Source organism: Passer domesticus, chromosome 22, assembly GCF_036417665.1.
Source record: "Passer domesticus isolate bPasDom1 chromosome 22, bPasDom1.hap1, whole genome shotgun sequence".
Classification (NCBI taxonomy): Eukaryota; Metazoa; Chordata; class Aves; order Passeriformes; family Passeridae; genus Passer; species Passer domesticus.
The window spans coordinates 5,788,334-5,808,932 of NC_087495.1; the positions used below are offsets into that span (position 1 = coordinate 5,788,334).

The 20,599-nt window shown below is 42.2% G+C and overlaps 2 protein-coding genes across 4 annotated transcripts in view; one reads left to right on the top strand and one right to left on the bottom strand.

The window, feature by feature from the left end:
• Nucleotides 1-20,599, top strand: part of CFAP74 (cilia and flagella associated protein 74) — a 70,564-nt gene that overhangs the window by 8,784 nt on the left and 41,181 nt on the right. The window lies entirely within an intron of this gene.
• On the bottom strand, nt 540-19,478 carry GABRD (gamma-aminobutyric acid type A receptor subunit delta). 3 transcript variants are annotated; one of them, XM_064397192.1, is made up of 11 exons: nt 18,763-19,478; nt 17,851-17,946; nt 13,959-15,743; nt 7,112-7,224; nt 6,497-6,564; nt 5,919-6,139; nt 5,041-5,123; nt 3,592-3,729; nt 2,559-2,714; nt 1,775-1,986; nt 540-1,464 (listed from the first exon to the last, which is right to left on the bottom strand). In XM_064397192.1, the coding sequence occupies exons 3-11, from the start codon at nt 14,024-14,026 to the stop codon at nt 1,165-1,167; spliced, it is 1,359 nt and encodes a 452-aa protein (XP_064253262.1). In that variant the 5' UTR covers nt 14,027-15,743; nt 17,851-17,946; nt 18,763-19,478; the 3' UTR covers nt 540-1,164. The 3 variants fall into 3 exon arrangements, with proteins under 3 accessions (XP_064253262.1, XP_064253263.1, XP_064253264.1); XM_064397193.1 differs by lacking the exons at nt 17,851-17,946; nt 18,763-19,478 and having other exon boundaries at nt 2,559-2,711; nt 13,959-16,135; XM_064397194.1 differs by lacking the exons at nt 13,959-15,743; nt 17,851-17,946; nt 18,763-19,478 and adding an exon at nt 13,023-13,907.

The window sequence follows — 20,599 nt, forward strand, 5'->3', positions numbered from 1 at the left end:
ACTGTGTTCACTTGCTGAGCTCACTGAGATTATTTACAGACCAAAGTGTTATTTTGCATGAGTTGGGTGAGAGCTCTAGTCCTGAATTAAGCAGTGTGTATGAGGACCCATAAATTTCACTGTTGAATAATGGAAGTGAAGAGGCCTAAGAGATCAGGTCAGCCTCTGAATAAAACCAGCAAAAATATCCAAAGCAACAGAATAACGTAAAGACAGTTATGAAATTTTTTTACTTCCCTCAGCTATTTAGGGACGGATTCAAAAAGGATATTTTCAGAGGCACACATGGTAGATTCTCAGTGAAAATTAACAGAACAAATTCTAAACTTATTCCTGCAAATGGAGTCTGACCTCCTTCATTATCAAGCACCTTTCAAATTTTTCCCAATCTAACACAGGAAGCCTGAGCTTTCCCTGTGGTTCTAAACCACTTTATCTATTTTGGGGCCTGTTAAACCAATAAACATTTCTGTGTTTAAGTGTTTAAACTTTCATTAGCTCAGATCTGAAATGTAATACAGTCATTATTAACAATTCAGTAGAATTTTATGTAGTATATTTTATTTCATGCCGTGACTAAGAGCATTGAAATTTTTCAATACTTTATCCAAGACAAATAATATTTTAAGAAAAAACCTCCACTCCCCTCTGTTCCCTTTTACTTTGTTCATGAGATTTTTCTGATTAAAAACTCCAACTTCAGCACTACTGTTAAACCTAGACCAGCCCACAGATGCAGAAAACCACTCGTGCAGAAGTGAGGAATGAGCTCTTTCATTACAAATAAAAAGGAAATTATCTGAGTGTGAAAAGCCAAATCTTCATTACTGATCAACCTTGAAGTGGAGGAAAACCATGGTCATTTAAGATTTAAACTTTTGCTACAAATATGTACATATGAAAAGTTGTCTCATGGTATTACAGGAAAGGAAGAGCTGGAATTGTTTGGCAGAGTGCAGTCTTACGTATCAAATCAGGTCAGCAATAAATTGCTGCTTTAAGTAGGAATTCATAGCAGGACCTTCTTGACTTTGGAAGTGTTAGAGCTCATTGGAAAATACTTTGAGAAGAGGTGCCTCAATTCAGTTTCAGTGAGGGCTTTTTAGCCTGTGGGTATTGTTCAGTTTGTAGGTCTTGGGAAGAATTTTCCTTTTTTTGTTGCCTTTACATTGTGTATGCAACCCAGTATATAACATTGACTGCTGCAAAGGCTGCTGGGAACACGGCTCTGGCATAAATGTCAATGGTGTCAGCATCAATGGGCTTAAAGAGGGACTTCAGGCCAGTCTTTTTGTCCAGTTTCATTCCCTGCTGCTGTTTTGTCTCTCCAGTTTCTATTTCTATTGTGCCATATGATCCAGGCAGGCTTCTGGGAATTCGGTGCTGCCTGTTGGAAATGGCCAGTTCCTGGTTCACACCAGCTATGGAGAGGGAAAACAGAACAATGGCATTCTTCACGTTGATCTGCAAAGGAAAGAGGAGAAAAATGGCAATTTGCAGGGCAAGGACAGTGTCATTCATCCAAGCTATCCATGGCACCAGCATGCTGAAACACCCCTGGGATCCACATGTGGTGAATGGGATTTATCCCCTGCTTTGGCAGAACTGATGGAAGACTCTGTGCCACCCATATGATTCTGGTTATGGCATTGCATGCTCTGAATTACTGAGGCACCATCTCAAAGCCTTTCTTCTCAGGGAGAATTTGTATGAAAAGGTCACGAAGCAGGGTGACTGCTTTGGCAAAGTTATTCCCAGTATCACACTTACTGACCTCTGCACTCTGCCTTCTCGCCTTTATCTTGTTCTTCTGCTTTTTCATGTAGTCAGCATTGAAATGTGCAAAGGCATATTCCACCAGTGCAGCAAAGACAAACACGTAGCAGATCCAGAAGTAAACATCCAGTGCCTTGATGGCAGAGGCTCGTGGGAGCGAGGATCGGGCACTGACCATCAGAGTGGTCATTGTAAGAACGGTGGTGATACCTGCAGGGTAGCATGACAGAGAAATGCATGCACTAATGTTCATAAATATATTTATTAACATGAGGCTGAGGATTATTTTCACAGTTAAAGCCCCTTAATACCGTGGCTTCTGATTTTCAAACAGGGGGACTTTAAAGAAACTGCATTTGTATGACTAAAGCAGCTTTGAACAAGTTATCCTTGGTTTTGTCCTAGATCAGGAGAAACAAAACCCAAATAATCAACCCTCAAACACTTTTACATCTGGACTGGCAACCCTTAGGCAGACAAACAGACCCACAAGCTTCAGGAACATTTTTTTGTCACTGTCCCAGTTCCTTCAAATCAATTCTTTCATTTCTTTCACAGTCATTACTGCTTTTAACCCTCCCTAGGTGGTTATTTGCTGTTCCTTACTGAGGCAGCTGCTCTGATAACACGACAGAAATTCAACCAGGAGAGAAATCTTTCAAACCTCCCTTCTGCAAATGTAAACACGGTGGTCATAAATGCACCTTAACAAGGATTATCAGAGAGCACAATTGCCACTGGAGCACTCCCTTCCCCGTGAGTCCCCGAGCCATCTGTTTTACCTAGTGACACCCTGGCAGGCACAGCTGACTGGCTGATCCAGAAGGACACCCACGACATGGCCACCAGTAGGATGGAAGGGACATAAGACTGGATGATGTAAACTCCTCGATTTCGCCGAAGGTGGAAGTGGAGACTGAGCCTGGGAAACTGACCTGCTGGAAAAGAGAGCAGGCAGAAGAGATTCTGGCTGTTAGATTGATATTAAAAATGACATTTCAGATAATGACACAGACAAGGGTCACAAAAAGCTTTTTTGAATGCTGTTCGATTGATGCTTCATAAACCCTGCACGAGGTACTGCAGCTTTCATCAGCTAAGAATAGGTCAAATGATTTGTCTCAGGTCATATCAATGCCAGATCTGAAAATAAAATCATGAGTCTTCTCAAATAACAGTATTGCTTCAAAATGTGTACTGTCTTATCATCTGCTGTAGAAAGTCCTCCAGATACTAAATTTAGATTTTTTAAAAGGCCAAGTTAATTTCAAACTCAAAAAAGAGCTTAGAGGAGATGTGCAGCATAAATGAGAATCTGAATACATGAAAGAGGATGAAAAATCAGCAGGAAAGAAATGACTCCAATCTTGTACAAACATTGCAATAAGCCCAGTGATAGACATACACACCACTGACTTCTACGGGGTGGAATTAGACTGATCTGACTGTACGTCATAAGCTCCATAACATCAGGGCTAATGGAAATTTTTCTTGATCTGAAGTTGCAAATTAGGTCAAGAAAATGTGAGCTATACCTCAAGTGCTTTTTATCAAGTGCTGTCTGGCTACTCCACGCAGTATTTTGTCAAGCAGAGAGAGCTAAAGGACAGAACATGCTACAGTGGCTACCTAGAGGCTCAGCAGAGAATGGCACTTCTTACAAGTGGGAGATGAAGGAAACTCTTATCAGAAACCTGACAGGTTCTTAAATTAGTTACTTAAGAAGAAGGTTTTTCCATTTTAGATAGAGGAGGTTTCTCTCTGCGGGAAAAAAAAGTCAGATACTGTCCCTGAATTGAAGAAAGATTCTGTTACCAGATTTGAAGTTCATAATTTCTGTTGTGAACTGGTAATTGGTAATTGTGAATTGAGCAAGCTGCAGCTTATCCAGCCCATGGATCTCCTCCTGGTTTTCTGACCAGTGGTAGACAATGTCCTCTGAAGAGTAGCCATCTGTCAAAAGAAAGCTGAATAAACACAAAATTCAAGGGAGAAATTCAGAGCTTAGGGAATTCATAGTAGAAGTTCACTAATTCCTCTGCTATGCTGATTTCCACCACACACGTTGCAAACGTGCTGAGATTCAGTGTGGATAATTCTCACTGCTTTGGAGAGGTGAGGGCATCAGGGCTGTGGCAGAAAGGGGGGATATGAATGAGAGGATTTATGTAATATGCAAATCCACAGGAAATCAATCTTCCCTAGTTCTGCTGTTCATTGACAACTTGCTACTAAAGCATCCATTTGTTTAAAGAGACTTTATTTCTGTTTGCTTCACTGAAATGAAAACCCTCAAATTCAATTAAAACCTCCAACCCCCACCAAAACTCTCTGCAGAACTCACTGGGAGAGGGAATGAATTGCTGGGGCACTGTCTGCTGCCTCTGCATTTGGTGATTATGTAAGTAAAACTGTAGATTGCTATTTCTGACAGGATGGAATGGTATTGTGGTTAACAACCTAGAAAACAAAGTCAGTGACAAAAAAGAAAACAAGAAACTTGTATCAACAGGCCAAGGGATCTGCTCAGGATCTGCTATTCCCAGATCTCTGCAATCCTCAGGACCTTTAGGCTCCTTGATCTAAAAAGAGATTCATTTTCCCTGACTGGGTGGTCCCCGCTTGTGTCAGTGGTGATTTTCATTCAGAAGTATTAATGCTCATGGGAATTACATGCTGATCATAGATTAAATACAAGCTGGATAAAATATAAATCCATTCTTCACCCTCCTTTGTGAGTACAAATGAATTAAGCCCATCCATGCAGTATTCTGATGGATTTCTGTGTAACAGATACACGAATGCCAAGTCAAGTTAAAGAGCTGTGTGAAGTTTTGTCACAATGGCATTCATTAAAAGCAGCGAATTCTTTCTTTTTCCTATTTTCTCATAATTTAAAAATAGCACATCACATTTTGCCTGTGGGCTTTTCTACTCGTTCTCACTGGATTTGATAAAAACCTCCGTAATGCCAGAGACTGTCACAACTGCACAAGGTTTCACATGAAGCACAAAGTTCCAGACATTTGTCAGCAGGACTGTACATTGTTCATCGTCCCTAAATCAAATCCTAGAGATTTGGATTGGACCAGGGTTGAACTGGTATTGAAAAGTCCACAGTCTAATGCCCAACCCAGGGAATGAAGAGATTTCTGCTCACTCTAAACCCCAAGTGACTAAAGCAGAATCATCCCAGCCGTGTCCAGCTAGCTCAGCACCATGTCTGCAGGCTTTACACAAAACACAGAGGTACTCAGCCCTTACAGCTCTCCAAATCCAACATGCATTCCTGCTCATCCATGGGGTACTTGGACAGGTCCATGTCACAGGCCACTGTTGAGGTAATCCTGTTTGGAGCAACGTGAACACCAGTTAGTGACATTCAGACAGAACCTTTTCCTCAGAACTCAAAAGACTGAGTGGAAAACTTTGAAACTTCAATACTAACAAAGAAAACTGTTTTCAAAGTCCTGCTGGCTGCTGCCTGAGTCTGTGGGAAACCCAGAGGCAGAGGGAATTGAAAAAAGGTCAAATGACTCGTGTAACGTCAGAGGATTCTGCAGCTACTGATGATGATAAAAAGGAATTTTCTGATTCAGTCTCCTCCCTTTCACTGTCCCCAAGATCACTACCAATACCTTAAGGGGACTTTGGACTTGCAGTTTCAAAGGTGCACATTCATTATTTTTCAGAACATTACACAATTAACTATCAATATAGTTACTGAGTTCCAGCCACAGCCCTCTTCAAAAGTGAGAAATGCTCCTTTGTCTGTGTGAAAGATGGGGAAGCTGAGCCTAAATCAGGCTCACAGTTCCCTTGGAAAATAAAGTGAGGCAGTGGAGAACAGAATCTTTGCTCTGTATTCAGCACCTCTTTGCACAGTGACCAAAGCCATGAGAGGCTTCTCTCCCACTGAAGGCATTCTGAACATGATCAGTGACTGTGCAGTGCAAAATGAGTTAGTGCTGCCAAAAAGACCTTCCTGACTTCTCACAAAGAAAAGGATAGGGGGATAGGAGCTTTTCTTCAATGTTTAACTAACAATTATTTCAGGAATTCCTCCTAGGAATGCTGAGTGATTATAGAACATTCAAAAAGTGAACACACAACAGAGAACACTTGTACTGTTTATCACTCACCTGATGCTGTATAAAATGACTCCATCTGGCTGGAGCCTGATAAGTTTGTTTTCCACAGTCACATCATGGAACCAGGCAGACTTGGCATTGACTATGAAAGTATCTGGCAACCAGAGCTTGTCCACAAACCTGCTGTCCAAGCCCAGAGTCTCGTTGGTGTGGTTGTAAGACAGACGATCGTCTCGCCAGCTCTGGTGCAAAAATACTGTCATGGTGTATTCCTGTGACAAGAGAAATCCTGATTAACAAGTGATGCTGACAATGATAATGTCTTGGAACTTAGCCAAAAATCAATGTCTTAGCCTAGAAATATATTATTTGCTTTCAGTGCAAATACATATTTTTATACTTAGTCAGCCAGGGAGCTGCCCAAGCATTTGTATTTTGGTCATATGCTCCTACTATGGATAAGCACAAGATATAAAAAAGTGATTCAATATCAATGTGATACATAACACATTGCAAGAGTTTCATAGGTCTTGACAGAGAAAATCAGTTTACATAGCTCAACAAATTCAGCTTCTGGTTTTGAATCTTTCCTTTTTTTTAAAGCAAAACTAAAAAATCTGATACTGTACCATGTTCACTTCTGAGATGTGGTCAATGCTGGCTACTTCAATTGCCAGAGCAACATTAACAGGAGGACCTGAGAAAAAAAGTTTGAATGGGGTGATTTACATCATCATAGTACCCATAAAAATATCAATGACCCCAGACTGTTAATTCTTTCATCAGTTCACTGAAATGCTTCCCATTACAAAGTACATTCTTAAAGCAAGAGTTTTAAATCTTTTACCAACTGTGCCCTCAATTTCCAACAGCACACCTCACTTCAGTGATGGGAGACACAAGATAAAATCACAACTACTGAAAATCACAGAATCCTTTCTGGAAATGACATTATCTAGTTTAAGACAGCATGACTTCAAGCAGATGCAGAAATTATCACCATTTAATGAAATACAAAATTCCTTCAACTTAGATGTCAACGATTTCAGAACTGCATCAGAAGCCTGTGTTGCTGTTGAACAGTCTGTCTCTTGTCAAAATCAAGCAAAATGTTGATTGTTATTTTTTTCAGCATCCAAGTAAAAGATAGTCACAACTTTTTAATTATTTAAAGTATGAATTTCACATAAACATCAGAAGGATTGTAAGAAGCAAAGAGACATTATTTATTCTCCAAATCTCACCTCCAATCCCAGGCCTGAAATTTCGTGCGTATCCTTTCATCAAATCATCCAGGTTGGGCAACCAGGAGATTTCAATGTTGGAACCTATGTAATCTCCGATGTCACTCATAGCTCTGGGTAAAGAGAATAAGTATCTTAAAATTTCCCATGTTTACACACAGAAGAAGTACAGCAAATGGAAGTTATTGACTTATTTTACACCTGAGACCACCTACAGTAGAATCAGCTATACTGGAGATTTTTATAGGGAGGAAAACCATTGCAGATATTTCTGTTTAAATCAAAACAAATTTCAGGCAAGACTGTGGCATCTTTAAGTACAAGCACATACTTTTTAAAGTTTCTTTTTAAAAAAAATAGGAAAAATAGATGTAGCAACTTAGAAAAAGCATGAGGGAAACAAAGATACTTTGTATACTGTCTAAAATGCATCTGTGAACTCTGAAATGCAGCTGTGACAGCTTCTCACTATAAAACAGCTGAGATCAAGAAGGCTGGTGCATTGTCAATGTGACAGGAAACCAGGAAACCCTGCACATCTGGAATCTGGATGGCAGGCAGCAGGTTTTGGCTGGGAGAAGATGTGTTGCTGTGGGATTTGTGCTCATGGCGCAGCTCTCCCAGCAATCCCCTCTCAGGTGCCTCTTCTTGCCAGGGCAGGGATGCTCCCTGCAGCCTTTAGCCCAGGGTCTGGTTGGCATTTGCCAGCCCCTGGCAGCTGCCAGCCCCTCAGCCCTGGCACAGGCAGTGATGTGGATGTTCCACCATCTCTCACAAACAAAGGCAAGGTTGTGTTGTCTTCATTATCAGTTAAACCTGGCAGGCTCCAGTTGAAGAGCAGTGCCTGCTCACTTTGTTCCTCTCGCTGCACTCTGACTGACAGGGCAGGAAGAGATAAATGAGGGGCTGGGGCAATGTCTGACAGCCCCATCTGCAAAGAGAAGAACTGCCAGTGGTTTGAGAGGGCGTGTGACTCAATGCAAGTACTGGATCAAAGTCCTGAGCACTGGTTTAGCATCTTCCACTGAGCCCAGCCATAAATGTGGCATTTGAGAGGTACCTGTGACTTGTAAGAGAGGAGAAATGGTTAAATATGCATGGAAGGCTGCAGAGTAATACACCACAAACACGTTCTGCCTTGGTACTTACATAACTTTCTTGGAGTGTTCATGTGACATTGACCCACATAAAGCACATGGTTTTTCTCTCCAAAATATGCCAGCCTGGGCACTCAGCTCAGCACGAGCAGTTATTGGCAGCACAGGAACAGAGCATCCTACAATAACCAACTCTTCTCACAGGAGAATGAAAGAAAAACCTTTGATTGCCCTGGTCTTAAAACTCTTGTCTGGACTCAATTATATAAGGAAGGAGATCTGGGATTACAATGTGTAAATGTAAATTTTGAGCAGCACAGACACTGAAGTCTTGCATTAGCAGAGCTGTCAAAGCTTCTGTGACCTCCCAGCACAGGGACACTGCTCCAAGTGCAACTTTGTTAGTTCCCAGCAAAATGTGCTGTTAAACTGCATTTCTGAGATTTCCTTGCCATGAGCACACTCTTGTATGTTCATCTCAAATTACTATCTCAGCTACTTCTCAGGTCTCTGTCTCTTCTGAGGAAGGATCTTGGAACACTCCAAGATGTGTTTTCAGCTACATAAATTGGAATAACATAATTGATTTAGACAGGGGCTTTGAAGATTTATAACAGATGTCGACAGAAGATTTTTCTTTCTTTATTGGGTCTCATCAACTATATCAACACTTCTTTCTATCAGACTGCTGCTCTTTCAATCATCCAACCATCATTATTTACTGTAATGTAATTATAGCTTTATAATAAGTTTGTTTAAAAACATAATTATTTGTAATTCACGAATCCCAGTCATAGGCATGGAAAGGTGTTTCTAATCAGTAAAATATCAGAGATCCTTTTATATGTAAAGAATGGTACTCTGTGTCTTTTCCTAATTAAATAGCTGCAATACACTTGAATGGATATATCTGCTGAAAATCTCTTTGCCTTCTCAATAGAAGGTGATGCTTTTCAGCTTCTGTTGCTAAAGCAGCAACCAAGTTCAGTACAGTGTTTTGAAAACAGAATTCAAGTCAGAAGGTGACAGCACTGTAGTGATGTATCCCATGTGCTGATCATGTTTTGACAAAGCTTGGAGTTCAGCTGTTCTCCTGTGTCAGGATTCTATTTTAATGGCATTAAGGAAAGCCGTGGAGCTCAAAGTTAAAATGATGAGAGTCGGGTTAAAGACTGAGGGCTATAGCCTGCCATGTGTTTTAAGCAGATTACAATCTAGAGGGAGTTTTACTTAAATATCCATGACACAATTAAAATAAATCTTGTTTCTATTATTAATAAAGCCTTAGGGTCAGATCATCAGTGTAACAAATGTGCTGGAGTTAGTGGAGCTATATGCACTTAATACCAGGGGTGTTATTAAATTATTACAGCTGAAATAATTTTATGGCTCGATTCACCATGTGGTGAAAACTCCTTTGAGTCATTCCTCTAGACTTCTACACATCACTTCCAGTGCTTTAAAGTTGCAAGAAGAATGGTGGGAGAATTTCCTTCATCCTTGATAAGCAGTTGGGATTATATATGGCCTAAAATATTATTCATTATTGTACCTGAAAAAGGAAGTCCAGCATAGAAAAGATGCATTGGAAGGGATTAACTTTTCATGGTGTAAGCAGTAAGGATGAAAAGAAAGGCAACTATTATTAGTTGATTCAGCAACTTCACTTCCTAATGTAAGCTGCTGTAAAGCTTGTTTGAGTAAGAAAAAGGACTTTGTAAGATCAAGATATTGACTTGTCAAATCCAAGAGGTAAAAGAGCTCCTGAAAGGCTTTTCTTCACTTTTCACCAGGCCTCACTGGCTGAATGGCAGCAGTCCTGGGGACTTCTGTCCCTCTGGAAGTCATTCCCAGGGGTAAAGCTGAAGATGATCCACACTCTGACTCTGTACATGTCTCTTTTCAAGCAGATATTTTTGAGAATATGTTTGCATCTGGAGCATTGGGAGAACTTCAGCTGAGCTCATTGAAAATAGATTATTGCTGTCTGAGCCATGAAAGCAATAGTGAGTTCTCCTGCATAGACAAAGGGGAAGGAAATCCCCATTGATGAGCTGCACAAACCTGTGGAGTTCCTCTTAATATTAACACAGGTTAGGAAAAGCAACTCCAAGCAATGAATGCCACATGACAGAGCAAAGAAATGTCTCTTTCAGAGCTAAGTACTAGGAGTTCCAGAATAAAAAGTACACATATCCCAAAATCCTTCCAATCCAAGCTGACACTCCCTCCCAGCTGCTGCAGGACCAGGACATCCTACAACTGTGGAGTGATCTGGGGGAGAAACATCCAGCAACTTGGACAGCACATCTTTAAAGGGCTTGTCAGGCAAGTGAGGCATTAGCCTGTCTTTGCTCTCTTCCAGAGCACTGCTTGAAAACACTTGCTAGAGGTTTATCAATATTACTAGCAAATATCTGGTATTTAAATCACACCAAAGCAAGAGGCAATCTGTAAGTTCCATGTGAGTGAGAGCACAACAGCAGCTGAGCAAGGGATAGTATTAGCAATTTCATTTTTGCCCAGAAGTGCCAAAATCTCCAGGATCACTGCAAAAAAAAGCTCAGAATCCTTAAGTCTGTGGCCAGTAGGACACAGATTTGAGGCCACTCTGGTCAGGAGGGTGTAGTGATCTTCTGAAAAATTCACAGAGCAGCAAGACGTAGAAAATCACTTCTTGCATCTTCTGTTTCTTCTTTAGATCTGCTAACCTGATTCTCTTGGGGATCGTAACATTGTTGTTATATGAATCTTTTAACCTGGCAGATGGAAAAAAACAGTTTAACTGGAGGACTGGGATCAGTACATTTTATTTTGATAAGCATTTGGGACAGATGTCACAGATGTCATCACCACTGAAGAAAACTTCTTGGGAAAAAGACAAGGAATATCCTGCAAGGTCAGTGAACAATCTGACCTCTGCCAAACTCCAGGATTATCCAGAGCAGTATGTATATCCTTCCCATCTGCCATTCCTGACTCTAAGGGAAGCTCACTGTAAATATGTTTTGTATTTTGAAATGTAATTGAAAAAGCATTAGGCTTAATTCATGGCAACCTTTAGAACATCAAAGCCTCTCTGGCAGTTTTAAGCTACAGAAAATGGACCACTCTGTGCATACATTCACGTGTTAAAGCTGCTCTGTTTCCACAAATAGAAGTAAAAGGCTTGGGGAGACACACAGCAGAATGACAATTAAATGCAAGAGTATAAAAGTCACTTAACAGAGTGGAAACTTAAATATTAAATATAAACCTATTCTAATTAGAGAATTGAAATCTCTTTCAGTGAGGAATTACAGAGTACACACACCCCTAAACTCCTTTCAGAAGTGCTCCTTCCTCACACAAATGAAGAAATATTTCCCCAAATTCTTTCTGCAGATGATCTCATTCACTGTGGCACATTTATTATTGCAGCATCCACAGCATCTCAAACCCTGATAAAATAGTGGAAGCCACAATCTTTGTCCTGAAGACCTGTCAATCATTTAAATGCCAAATTCCTTGCCACTAATCACTGTCTTGAGCAGACGGAAAACCACTATTTAAAAAAAATGTTTACCTGACAAAAATGGGCTGACTTAGGCTGAATTTGGCTCATTCACTTCAGGCAAATAACACACATGACAGAGAAATTGCTTTGCACACAGCTAGAGCACCCCAGCAGGGCATTCAGAAATGCTCTGAGGAAGCAGCCTGCAGACATCCCCCACTTCCCCCTCTGCCAAACCATAACAGTATTTTCACTGGTAGTTTTGCTTTGGGAAGTCTTTTGTCTTACTGGTGAATTTCAAAATCACCAAAATATTCTCCCTTTTTGGAATATGGGGTTTTTTCAATATACAGTGCACAGAACTCAGGAGCAGAGAATTTAGGGGTGTTGGATGGCCTCTATCATCAAAATTCTGAACCACACTGCATTTAGAAAGCAAAATCAGGGCTTTAAAATGAAACCATTGGCAGTTTTGCCCATTAATATGCTGCTATTCATAAAAGCATCTCATACCAAAAATATTTTTACTAATGCAAGGATAAAATTTCATTTAGTTCTGTTTAACTGATCCAAATACACATGCAAGCAAGGCTACTCCCTTTTTACAAGATTAAACAGTGTCCTACCATAGCCACCCTAAATCCTGAATCCAAACAGAGAAGATTTCCTTCACCATGGAATGTCTCACACTTTGAAATATTTGGAAGACTACAACCTGAACAGTTGGAATTTCAGAAGTTAGAATTTGCCTTGCCTGAGTCTGCCACGAGTGGATGTGTTCCTACCAAGCAATTCATCACTATTGTGTAACTGGAGAAAGAAAGTGCATTAGGGAATTAATAATAAAATAAATAATGTGTCCAACAAACACATATCCTGGCAGTTGCTGTGCCTAGGAGCAGACCTTGGAGACAGGCTGAGAGGACTGACTCTTCCTTAAAATTCTCCCTTTTTTTGGGTCTTATGTACTCAAACATCACTTTTCAAGCCCCAGCTTCAATGGTAGCCCAGTTGCAGAGGGACAAACAGGATCATTGAATTGATGGGCAAGATGTGGGTGCCCTTAGGCAATAAGCAGTGTTTCCTCTGCCTTCACTGTACCACTGGATTGCTTCAGAGTCTGAGGATGTCAGGATGTGACCCTGGATAACAGATTCAAGGTCACAGGATAAATCATTCTGTCAATCCTGACTAAGTGCAGTTGACTTGACACTTTCTCTGAGCAAGATTCTTTTCCTTCCCAGTGAAAAAAAGTCAGATCACCCTGATTAATTCCAAAACGTGTAACAACAATGTCCTGTTTTACTACAGTTCCCACTTTGCCTCTTCCACTCCTCTGAAGCTATTAAGGATATCCATGAAGCAGAAGATGTAAGACCCCTTAAATGCCACAACCACCCCTGCTCTGGGGGGTGTAGGCATGTTTTTACATGCAGCAAGTTCTTTTTTACTCCCCCCTCTATTTTCATTGCGTAATCATGGCAAGCTTTCTCCACATCCAGCCTCCAGATCTGGAGAGAATAAGAATATACCGAGACCGTCGCTGGTTGCCTAGCTAACACCTTCGGAGGGAATGTGACTGAGAGCTGCAAACACACATCTTTCTTTAAAATTTATTATTTTAACAAATGGTTTGCATTCCCCACATTTTTTTTCCCCTAAGATCTCTGCTCCCCTAAGGTCTCTTCCTGCTAAGCCAAGTTCAGGAGACTTAATGGACTCATTAGAAAGGGATAGTTGTGTTTGGGGGTTTTCATGGCACCTATGGAGGCCCTAAGCAAAGCTATTCAGCTCGTACCCCACTGGCTGTGCTGGGGTTTATGGAAGAGTTTCATGTTCAAGCAGGGCCCTACAGAGCTGCTGGAGGGGCTGAGGCTGAGCTGGGATATTGCAGTGCCTTAGAAAAAGTGATTGCCCCCAATTTAGAGTAAGTGCCCTCGGGAAAAAGGTTCCAGGAGCATCCTGTTAAAAACACAGCCCTTGACTAAGCCGAGAAACTGCTGCTCAACTGAAGTGCATTCTCAGCTAGGGAATAAAGAAAGAAAAAACTGAAACAGATGAGGCACATTAAGGAAACTCTTCAGTCAAGAGCCCTTTTTCTCCTGAACACTCACTCAAAGCAGCCATGGCCCATAAGTGCAGAAAACATCCCTGGGCAAAAGTGGGAGCCCCAGCCAGAGCTGGCATCACTCACTCCAGCCACCCCGAGAGAACGGCTGCCAGTCTAAGAAAGAACGAGAAGATGTTTTCTTACCTGATACACCTGTGCTGTTGGGTGCACAGTAGAATCAAGGCAGGAAAAACCCAGGTAAGAAATTCCATTTTACTCCCATTTATTAGACAGCAGCGACCAAAACCCAGGTTCCCCGGCTCTCCTGGCAGCTCCAAAGCTCCAGTGGCTTTGCCATTCTTGCCTGCTGCGCTAAGTTGAGGCTGAGTTTAAAGCGATGGATGGTTGCTCAGCAGCAGCAGCCCCCACAATCTCCACAGTGCCCGGGAGCCATGCAGGCAGCCCGGCACGGGAGCAGGGAGCAGGGCAGCTCTCCTCTCCTCTCCTCTCTTCTCCTTGCCTCTCCTCCTCTCCTCTGCGGGTGGCTCAGTCCCGCCCGGCTCCGCTGCCCTGCTCCCGCATCCCTCCCCTGCCGCGGGCTCTTCCTCCGGCCGCTCTGCCCGCCTGCGAGGCTGCTTGCCGAAAATAACCTCCAAAAGGATAGATTAATCCCACGGAGCGGGGTGGGAGCAACTCAAAGTGCTCCGGAGCCGCTAATGTCCTGCGCGCATCGTGCCGGGGAGGAGCGGGAGGAGCTGCAGCCCGAGCCCGGGGCAGGGGCGGCCGGTCCCGGGGCGCTCGGAGCCGCTGTGCCCGCTCCGCACGGGGCATGTGAACCGCAGGCACCGCCGCCCCCCGCCGCCCCCCCGAGCTCCCGGCAGATCCCGGCGGCACCCGGGCACGGCAGCTGCAGCCCGGCTGCCAGCATCGCTCCGAGCGCCCGCCGGTGGAGCCGGGGAAGGCAACGCCGCCGCTCCGCTGCCTGCGCCGTCCCGGCCCGGCGGCACCGCCGAGGGGCGCAGAGCCCGCAGCGCAAACTTCTGCTCCTGGGGGGCTTCTCTACTGTGAAACGCTCGGAGCAGCTCACTGCTCCATCCCCGGCTGCCATCCTCCGGCTTCCACCTCCTGTGCCCCGCGAACGCCCGGGATCTCCGGCGGCTCCCGGCACGGGGCCAGCGGGGACCCGGCCACGGGGCTCCTCGGGACCTCGGGCGCATCTTGACTTGCAGGTCAAACTCGGTTTTCTCCTCCATATTCGCTCTTTCCTTCTCTCCTCCTCCGCCTCCTCGGCTTTTTGGTGCTGTTCAATCTCGAATGACAATTTTAAAACCAACCCACAAAGGAAACAGTGTGAAGGAGACATTTTCATGAAATTATATCATAAAACAAAAATGATTGTGCGGGTACCTTAAACTAATGAATGGAGGCACCTGGGCTAAAGGGTTGGATTCATCTTTTTGTCTTCTTAGTTCTGTATTGTTATTTAGTACCAACATTTCAAATAGCTGCTGAGGGATGGTGGGTGAGGGGAATAACAGCCCCATGAAATCCAGGGGAACAGATGTACAACACACACACACAAATGTAATACAACAAATACAGGCATGTCATAAACCTGTGAGAATAACCTAAGAGGTTGTTTTCTTTCTGATCTTTTCCTCCTTCTGCCCATCTCAATGGCAATCCTGACACTAACATCCAAAAAGGAGGAAAAGACACAAATTTTAACTCAATAAGTCAGATTATTACATTATTTTTTCTTTTTTTTGTTCTTTAGGAGGTAAAGTGAAAGATTTTAAATGGAATTTACCTGGTGACACACAGAACAGAATGACTTTGTCTCTCCATATAACACATTCACACCTTCTGGGATATTTTCAGTTTAGATGTTTCATATTTTTCCTGCTCATAAGGCTGATGGTGCTGTGGGCTATGTACCTGTGCTGAGAATTCCTCAGTGTTGTTCTCCTCTGCCTGGAGAGCTGTCACCTAGTTTATTATTAAAAAAGAACAGTTTTCTGTATCTTCAGCACATAGCTGTAAAAATAGCCCAAAAATCCAGAGAGGCACTTTGTACATTTGGATTGTGTCTGAGTGGATTTATGTATGGATGACATGTGGAAGTGTGTGATGTGTGTATTTGTGTGTTGATATAAGCACACCATGCTCTGAAAGGGCAGACCTTGCTACAAAAGTGACCATTGACACAAGTAAAAATACAATGGCAATCTTAAAAGACATGTAAAAGTTCTCTCAGATAAATAAATTACATTTTATCTACAAGGACCTTGATTATATCCTCATAAAGAAGATGGACAAAAGTTTGGTCATTCAGCCTTGGACTTAGTTGGTTTTACATGCAATGCATATTTAAAATAGACTGGTACATATATATATATATATATATATATATATATACATATATATAATACACATACATATATACACAACCCACTCAAAATAAATAACTCCTATTGCCAAAGGGAAGAGAGGAGATAAAATAAAAAAGAACAACAATACATTTAATTTCCTACATTGCTAGCTAAATATCCCAAACTCATTACAGTCAATGACAGATTAAAATTGCTAAGACGTAGATTAAGAAACTATTAAAATTGCCATTAAAACATCAAAACAAAACAAAATAAATAAGCTCTCCAAATCTTTCTCATCTAATCCTCTTGAAAATAATTAAAGCTTTCCTTCAGCTTTAGCTACTGGCTGGGAACTGTCAAATAGTCTTAAAAAGATGGCCCATGATACTCAATGTTTCCTAAGCCCTTTTTTCACTCTAACAAACTTCTCCTCGATCCCTGTGGCTGCAGGCAGCGGCTCTCACCGAAATGTCCATCCCAGGCTCTGACCTTCAGGGGCTCAGCAGGACCCTGGGGGCTGCCTGGGCTCACTGCAGCTGCAGCAGGACCAGGCTGCCAGGTCAGTCACAGCTGGGGGCAGACTTTGATCTGTGCTGTGGTAAAGCTGTGGTAGATCTGTGGAAGCCACACAGATCCTTAAATCAGTGTTTCTGTACTATTTGTCCACGCCAGGTTAAATGCTGATGGGCTCCACCCACATCTGGACAATTTTACAATGATATTTAATCATTACTATTTATTAAATCATTAGTTGTTATTACTACTATATCAACAATTACTAATTCTTGAAGCATCTGCCCTACTCAAGCACTAACAAAGCTCACAACATTGAAGTATATTTTACCACATTGAAGCCAGAAACCCCCATTTCAGTATCTGCCAAGTATTTTTCTTCTGGAACGTGTAACAGGTATGAATTTTCCCTGATCACAATCATCTATACTTCTGTAACTGCTACCATACAATCATTTATTGGATGGTGCAGTTTGATGGGATTGAGGAGAAGCATGCTCAGTGATTTGGGCCAAAAAACAAGTTTTCAGTCATTTATTACTCAGGATTTTGAGACTGTATCAAAAGGACATTATTTCAGTTTATTTTATGGCTGCACTGCATTACCTGGTATTCTTAATAGATCATTTTCTAAATAGAACAGGTGGTTTTACTGCCAGAAAAATAAAGATATCATATTGTCACATATAATTTTAAGAGGCAAAAAATGTACCACAGGGATAATTAATCTCACCCTCCCATGATTCCACCTAAGCAGCTCGTGAAAGACTGTTGTGGCAACATCGCCAAATGTCTCTAGATATATAAATTACACACATATGCCTATTTTTGTAAATGAGATTTGGGAATATCAGTAGCAATTGCATGGTGGGAATATTTAGCTCGTTTCAGAGGTTGTACTGTACTTGCACTGTCTGAACATCCCCCAGCCCCAACACAAATGTGTCTGTATTTAATCAGTATCTGGATAACCACAATATTAATTTCCTTTTCACCTTAAGTGCTAGCAATACAGTTTTTATCTGTTTCTAAATGTTCTGTAGAACATCTAGTTCCTCCCTCAATCTGCATAATTTTTTTTTTATAATCATGAAGCACACTGCAGCCAGACACTTTGCCCTCCTTTTCTTTTCTTTATGCAACAGATTTGGGATGAAATTCCCCGCTTTGCCCCCAAGCCAGGGCTAATTCCAGGATGCCAGTTTTACCTCAGATGTGTTGCACTCCCAGCTGGTGCCATCCCAGGCCATTCCTCCATGAAGTGCTCTGACAGCAAATGCCCCTCTCATTTTCTGTCCATCCATCTGTAAGGATGAGTCACTGGGAAGATGCTCATCAATGTTTGCCATTATTTACAGTCCGACAAATCAATGTTTGCCATTGTTTACAGGCCAACATCGATCCCTACCAAACAACAGGGGCAGACAAGTTGTGTTATGTAATTGATACCAACCACCCTGCCAAAATGCAGATTCCATTACTGGCATGTCTTCCTGCCTAAACGCCAGAAAGCTCCATATATGAGCTCCTGTCACCTTGGAAACGTTCGGGAGGGAAATGCCAAGTGCCTGTGGAAGCGCAGTGTGCAGCCACACAGCACGGGGAACTGGCCAGCTCTGCTGCCTTTCCAGCTGATCCTGAGGTGCTGCTGCAGAACTCCTCAGAAATGCCTCTGAATTTAACCTCCTGCCAGCAAGACAGAAGGGCTTTCATTTGGAGCTGCTCACTCCATTTCCCAGCTTCTCCAAGATGGATCACTGAGGTCCAGAGCCCGCAAAATCTGGAAGAGCTGTATCAACCAAAGCCTTTTTTGTACATTTCCAGGAGCTTAAATCTTAAAGATTCACTGGCTTTAAGCTGATAGATGTAAGTTGTAGATTGGGAGATAAGAACTTGGCTGGGGAGCCATAATTTCCTTCAGAGGAACTGCAGATATCTTCTTCCTTTCCTATCTATATGAGAGAGAAAAATCTACATTGTCTTTCCCTAAAAGCACTTATTCACCTGACACAAAATCATGACCCTTGTTGATGTTGTTGTTATGAAATTGAAATAATTCAAACAGTTGTCAATTGGGAGTGAAAAAAATGCCCTGAAGAAAAATATCACAAGGAACTTACAATCAGTGATATTTCCAGGTGTTCTTCTGAGTGTTTTCTTGAGGGGAAAATCCATGCTTGGATGATTTTCATCCCAACTCGAACTGGCAGGTTCAGAGTTAACACAGTTATAACTATTCCAGATCTGCAGAGAGAGCTATACAGTTAATCACTGCATATTTTTAGCCTACATCTTGTAGCTTTAATCCTGCAAATGTCTGTATGTAATTTGTTTTATGTAATATGAATAGATGCCATAAAATCAAGATTCCGCCATTTATAGAGCTAAGAATGTCTGTGTATTTCTCAAGATTGAGGACCTATAGCATAAATGTGGGACAATGCAGTGGTCACTGTGAGTAATTTATACTCCATATTACGTGTGCCAGTGGAAATAAATGCTCAGATTAGCAGCATGTGCTGTGTGCCTGGGATCAAAACCTAGACCTTACTCTCATAGCAACGATAACAATTACAAAAATATTGCTTACAATTAAGGAACGTTTTCAACTAAATAAATCTGAGAATGCATCTGTCTCTGTGTACAGATCAGGCTGTATTTTGGTGCAGATGATGCCTCAGTATTTTAATAACTGAATCCCTGGGAGCCTTTGCATAGCTGGGTTTCTCTGGCACGTCACCGAGGCCTGGTGCCAAGAGTGAGGGAACAGGGATCTGCTCTGCTGTGGATCCAGCTGCACTGGTCCTTGACTTTGCCAAGGTAACACAAGCAATAGAACAGAAAGGAAACCCAATTAATCACCAATTAAAAACCACAGAGTCACAGAATGGCCTGGGTTGGAAGGGAACTCAAAGCTCACCCAGTGCCACCCCCTGCCATGGGCAGGGACATCTGCCACTGTCCCAGGTGGCTCCCAGCCATGTCCAGCCTGGCCTTGGACACTGCCAGGGATGGGGCAGCCCCAGCTGCTCTGGGCACCATAAATCTGGTACTGAACACCTGAACACCCAGGCTCAGGAGGTTCTGCTGCAGCACAGAACATTCAAACTGGTTCACTTTATGAACACAGTCGCTATGAGTATGTAAATCACTGAAATATCATCTAAAGACTTCTCATGTAGGGATTTTGTGCATATTTATAACAATTACAGAAGTTTATAGAACCTCTAGAGCTGCAGTTGCTGCTGAAGCCAGAGGACCTGGTCAGAATGTGGCATAATAAATGGGCAGCATGAGCAGTACATGGTTTCTGCTGTAATAACCTTTAATTAGTAACAAGTGGTGAAATGCTTTTATCAGGATAGTACAGGCTTACTTCTGAAAAGACATTTAAGACAGCTTCCTTTTGGATTGAGACTTGGAAACCTTCAGTATTCTAACATGAGTGCTCCAGCCCCAAATCCACAGGACTTCACATTGCACCATTGCATATTTAATCTGAATTCAGATTAAAAAGGATTTTAATCATAATGCCACCAACTTGCTTGAAATTTATAAATGTATGTGAATAAACATTAAGCTGAAAGTTCACTGAGAATATCTCTGGCTTTGGTTACCTGAAACCACCTGAACCAATGTCCCAGACAGGCAGCACAGGTAGAGGTGCTCCCACCAGGGTAATTACTGACAATTACTAATTATTAATGCAATGGAATTGTTAATGCCGCTGTATTTCCAAAGTGTCAATCATTCTTCTAAGGAATGTACAAAAAGCTCACTCGCCACCACACCTGGGCAGGAACCGTGTCAGTGTTTCCTATTCTGATCTACCTCTGAGAATCAATAATGTAAACAATCATCAAGGAGGAAAACACTGCAGAGAGCTGCTCAAGATGGCTCAGGCCTCAAGAACTCAATGATCTGAACAAGTGTGAGGACCCCAGGGACACCGGACCC

What these genes read in the sequence shown, in the direction of transcription:
- GABRD (XM_064397194.1), bottom strand. Translation starts at nt 13,126, where the DNA reads ATGCCTACACCCCCCAGAGCAGGGGTGGTTGTGGCATTTAAGGGGTCT. An exon ending in TTTCAGGCCTGGGATTGGAG is followed by an intron (nt 6,565 to 7,111) that starts GTGAGATTTGGA and finishes TTTTTTTCTCAG; the next exon opens with GTCCTCCTGTTAATGTTGCT. An exon ending in ACATCTCAGAAGTGAACATG is followed by an intron (nt 6,140 to 6,496) that starts GTACAGTATCAG and finishes CTCTTGTCACAG; the next exon opens with GAATACACCATGACAGTATT.